General features: G+C 43.1%; 1 protein-coding gene across 3 annotated transcripts in view; it reads left to right on the forward strand.

Moving 5' to 3' along the window:
* Positions 1-380: 380 nt before the first annotated feature.
* The window catches only part of LOC112080610 (uncharacterized), a 19,300-nt gene continuing 15,301 nt past the window's right edge, over positions 381-4,379 (forward strand). For all 3 annotated transcript variants that reach the window (XM_024146435.2, XM_024146433.2, XM_024146436.2), the window contains exon 1: positions 381-675. In XM_024146435.2, the coding sequence (XP_024002203.1) occupies positions 483-675 (193 nt within the window). In that variant the 5' untranslated portion in view covers positions 381-482. The remainder of the gene's footprint in view (positions 676-4,379) is intronic.

Genomic DNA, 4,379 nt, shown 5'->3' on the forward strand with positions numbered 1-4,379 from the left:
TAATGAAAATATGTCAATCATTATTTGAATATAACCCATTGTATAAAAATGATAATACCCTTGTAGCCGGTGTATTGGCACGGTTTGCCCGGGGGCGTAACAACACCTGTGCCAATATATCCTCCAAAAACCTGCTTCTCTGGCATTATCACTAAAATATAATAAAAAAATGGACAATATATAAACAATTCCCTTGATACCATTCCGTTCCAACCATTACCATGAGCCCGTCCTCCCCAAATAAGGTGCCACCAACCTCCTGTGAACACAACCCCTTCCCCGTTTATCAACTGGTAGCTCAGTACCACACCGTTTCCATTCAATAAAAAGCAAACTGACGTTGTTGGACTCCACTCCAGCAGGTGGCGATAGTACATTTAATACGCTATACAGCCATGACACGTTGTTGAATTTCTTTTTGTTTTACTGTACTAAGCAACAACATTGGCTAATTAGCTAGCAACAAACTAGAATTCTCTAAAATGTCTAAAATACAGTTGTTGAGAGGGTTTCTCAACCAGCGATTAACAGCGGCTGCTGAGGAGATATTCGAGGTAGTTGAACAAACGATAGCACAGTACCAGGAAGAATTTGTCCGTACAAAGGAGGAGAACGACCGTCTACAGAAACTGCTGGATATCGTCATTAAACCTGAAATAAAGTTACATCGAACAGGTTTGTCACCATTACTGTCTTTCTGCCAATATTCCCCAGTTTCATTACTTCGGTCTATCCAATTGTAACTCTCTTGTCAGATACATTTGCTAGAACTTCACTCCCGCGTCAGCGCGGTCAACAAAATTATAATGGGTCTGCGTCCATAACATCTCAATGTTCGGTCCCGGCCAACTAACGTTAGCTAACTAACATACCGGTACATTACTGCTGTAATGCTATGCTGCGATTTGTAAGGATAGTGTAGCTAACAAATTGTCAGCCAACATAACGTGTTACTTATTTGAACAGTCATTACTTTATTACATTGCTCAACATTTTCTTAACATTTGTCATAGTTAGTTAAAGGAATGTAATTTTCTTAACATTTGTCATAGTTAGTTAAAGCAATGTAATTGTATCCGCTCTCGTCGGACTGCGGCGCCATTTTCCGCCATTTTCTTGAAATCTGAAAAAGGAGTGAAGCCACGCCCATTTCCGGAAGAATTGTATTATGGGCCATAAAAGCACAGAAATAGTGTCCACTGCTTGTATATTTAATATTTTAGCGAATTTAGTACGACATCCTGGAACTTCTGGCATACTAACTATATCCATACAATTGTAATGAAACAGGCAGGGAGCAGGTCTCGAACCCTCGACCATGTGGCCCGAGGTCCGGCGCGCTATTGACAGTGCCGCAAAAGCTTGCTCGTGCGGCAGAGTCGATTTCCGCGCTTATAAACCCAGGGTCGTTACACTATGAACAATAAGAAAACCACATACTCAATTTACGTCACAAATAGTACAGTTAGTGCGGTTAGTATGATTATTCGAACACAGCTATTGCTGGCCTACATTGCATTTGAATGAATGCCTATCCATGTATTTATTATCAAAATTAAGGCCGTTCATACAATTTTAAAACATTGTGGAGTAGAGGGCCCCTACTCCACCACTACCACATGTCTACATCACTAAATCCATGTGTATGTTATCGTGTGTGTGTGTGTTTATGCATGTGTCTGTGCCAATGTTTGTGTTGCTTCACAGTCCCCGCTGTTCCGTAAAATGTTTTTTTAATCTGTTTTTAAATCTAATTTTAGCTAGCTAACTATAGCAACTGAAACAGATTGTCGTTTTGCTATATTTTTGGGGAAGAAAATTGTTTGCATCCATTTTTCATGACCAGCACTGTAGGTGCGCGAGACAACTTTACCAGCATCATAGCATACATATCGATGAATCGTAGTGAAATATGAAATACAAGTGATAGTGTAATCAATGTGTAATAACTATGTAAAAAATGAATGAACGCATTAAATTTGTATATGATGTGCAGTCCTGATTGGTCAACAAGCTTAGTGTATCTTTTTTGACACGGAAGACCCAAATGGCGTTCCATGGAAATCCTGTTTGAGAATGAAACGACTGAACAAATGAACAACGAAACAGCACAGCAAGTAAGTGAAAGAAATAGGTTTTGATTATGTTTTACTTGTAATGGGGGACATACGTAAATGCCGACAAAATAACTTTTTGGTGTGTGTGTAACCGTTATTTAACTAGGCAAGTCAGTTAAGAACAAATTCTTAATTTCAATGATGGCCCGGACGACGCTGGGCCAATTGTGAGCCGCCCTATGGGACTCCCAATCACGGTCGGATACAGCCTGGATTCGAATCAGGGACTGTAGTGACGCCTCTTGCACTGAGATGCCGTGTCTTAGACCGCTGCGTCAATGTGTGTTAACTATTTAACTGTACTAGAATTCTTAAAAGGCGGCTAAAATGTTTATTATCGGTATTGGCCAAAAATATAGTTATGTACTTGAAAATGTATGAATTTACCAATTCGGCACATTTGGACAAACTCCTGGCAGACTTGATACAAAATATTGTGTAGTTAGGTAATTCTTCACTCGATCAGTCTGAAACGTTGCACACACACTGCTGCCATCCTGTGGACAAAATCTAAATTACACCTAGGATCCTATCAATGTTTGGCCTTTCTCTTGCATTTCAAAGATGATGAGAAAATACTTTTTTATTATCTTTTACCAGATCTAATGTGTTATTCTCCTACATTAATAAAACATTTCCACAAACTTCAAAGTGTTTCCTTTCAAATTGTATCAAACATGTGCATATCCTTGCTTCAGGTCCTGAGCTACATGCAGTTAGATTTGGGTACAGTATGTCATTTTAGGTGAAAATTGGAAAAAAGGGTTCGATTCTTTTCTGTAATGTGTCTGTATCTACACTGAACAAAAATGTGAACGCAACATGTAAAGTGTTTGTCCCATATTTCATGAGCTGAAATAAAAGATCCCAGAAATGTTCCATACAGGTTATTTTTCTCATTTTGTGCACAAATTTGTTTACATCCCTGTTAGTGAGCATTTCTACTTTGCCAAGATAATGCAACCACCTGACAGATGTGGCATGTCTAGAAGCTGATTAAACAGCATGATCATTACACAGGTGTACCTTGTGTTGGGGTAAATAAAAGGCCACTCTAAAATGTGCAGTTCTGTCACACAATGCCACAGATGTTTCGAGGGAGTGTGTAATTGGCATGCAGGAATGTCCACCAGAGCTGTTGCCAGAGAATTTAATGTTAATTTCTTTACCATAAGCTGCATCCAACGTCGTTTTAGAGAATTTGGAAGTACGTCCAACTGGCCTTACAACCGCAGATCATGTGTAACCACGCCAGGCCAGGACTTCTACATCCAGCTTTTTTATCAGCGGGATGCTTTTTTTATCGTGCTTTTTTATCGCTTTTTTATCGTGCGCGCTGGGACCACCAGAGAGACCCACGTGGAGTTCCAGGTCTCCGGTAGCCTCTGGAACTGCCGATCTGCGGCCAACAAGGCAGAGTTCATCTCAGCCTATGCTTCCCTCCAGTCCCTCGACTTCTTGGCACTGACGGAAACATGGATYACCACAGATAACACTGCTACTCCTACTGCTCTCTCTTCGTCCGCCCACGTGTTCTCGCACACCCCGAGAGCTTCTGGTCAGCGGGGTGGTGGCACCGCTAGAACCTTGGCGTGATCCTGGACAACACCCTGTCGTTCTCAACTAACATCAAGGCGGTGGCCCGTTCCTGTAGGTTCATGCTCTACAACATCCGCAGAGTACGACCCCTGCCTCACCACAGGAAGCGGCGCAGGTCCTAATCCAGGCACTTGTCATCTCCCGTCTGGATTACTGCAACTCGCTGTTGGCCGGGCTCCCTGCCTGTGCCATTAAACCCCTACAACTCATCTAGAACGCCGCAGCCCGTCTGGTGTTCAACCTTCCCAAGTTCTCTCACGTCACCCCGCTCCTCCGCTCTCTCCACTGGCTTCCAGTTGAAGCTCGCATCCGCTACAAGACCATGGTGCTTGCCTACGGAGCTGTGAGGGGAACGGCACCTCAGTACCTTCAGGCTCTGATCAGGCCCTACACCCCAAACAAGGGCACTGCGTTCATCCACCTCTGGCCGCTCGCCTCCCTACCACTGAGGAAGTACAGTTCCCGCTCAGCCCAGTCAAAACTGTTCGCTGCTCTGGCCCCCCAATGGGGAACAAACTCCCTCACGACGCCAGGACAGCGGAGTCAATCACCCACCTTCCGGAACACCTGAAACCCCACCTCTTTAAGGAATACCTAGGATAGGATAAAGTAATCCTTCTGACCCCCCCCCCCCTTAAAAGATTTAGATGCACATTGTAAAAG

This window comes from Salvelinus sp. IW2-2015, unplaced genomic scaffold, assembly GCF_002910315.2.
Source record: "Salvelinus sp. IW2-2015 unplaced genomic scaffold, ASM291031v2 Un_scaffold16393, whole genome shotgun sequence".
Taxonomy (NCBI): domain Eukaryota; kingdom Metazoa; phylum Chordata; class Actinopteri; order Salmoniformes; family Salmonidae; genus Salvelinus; species Salvelinus sp. IW2-2015.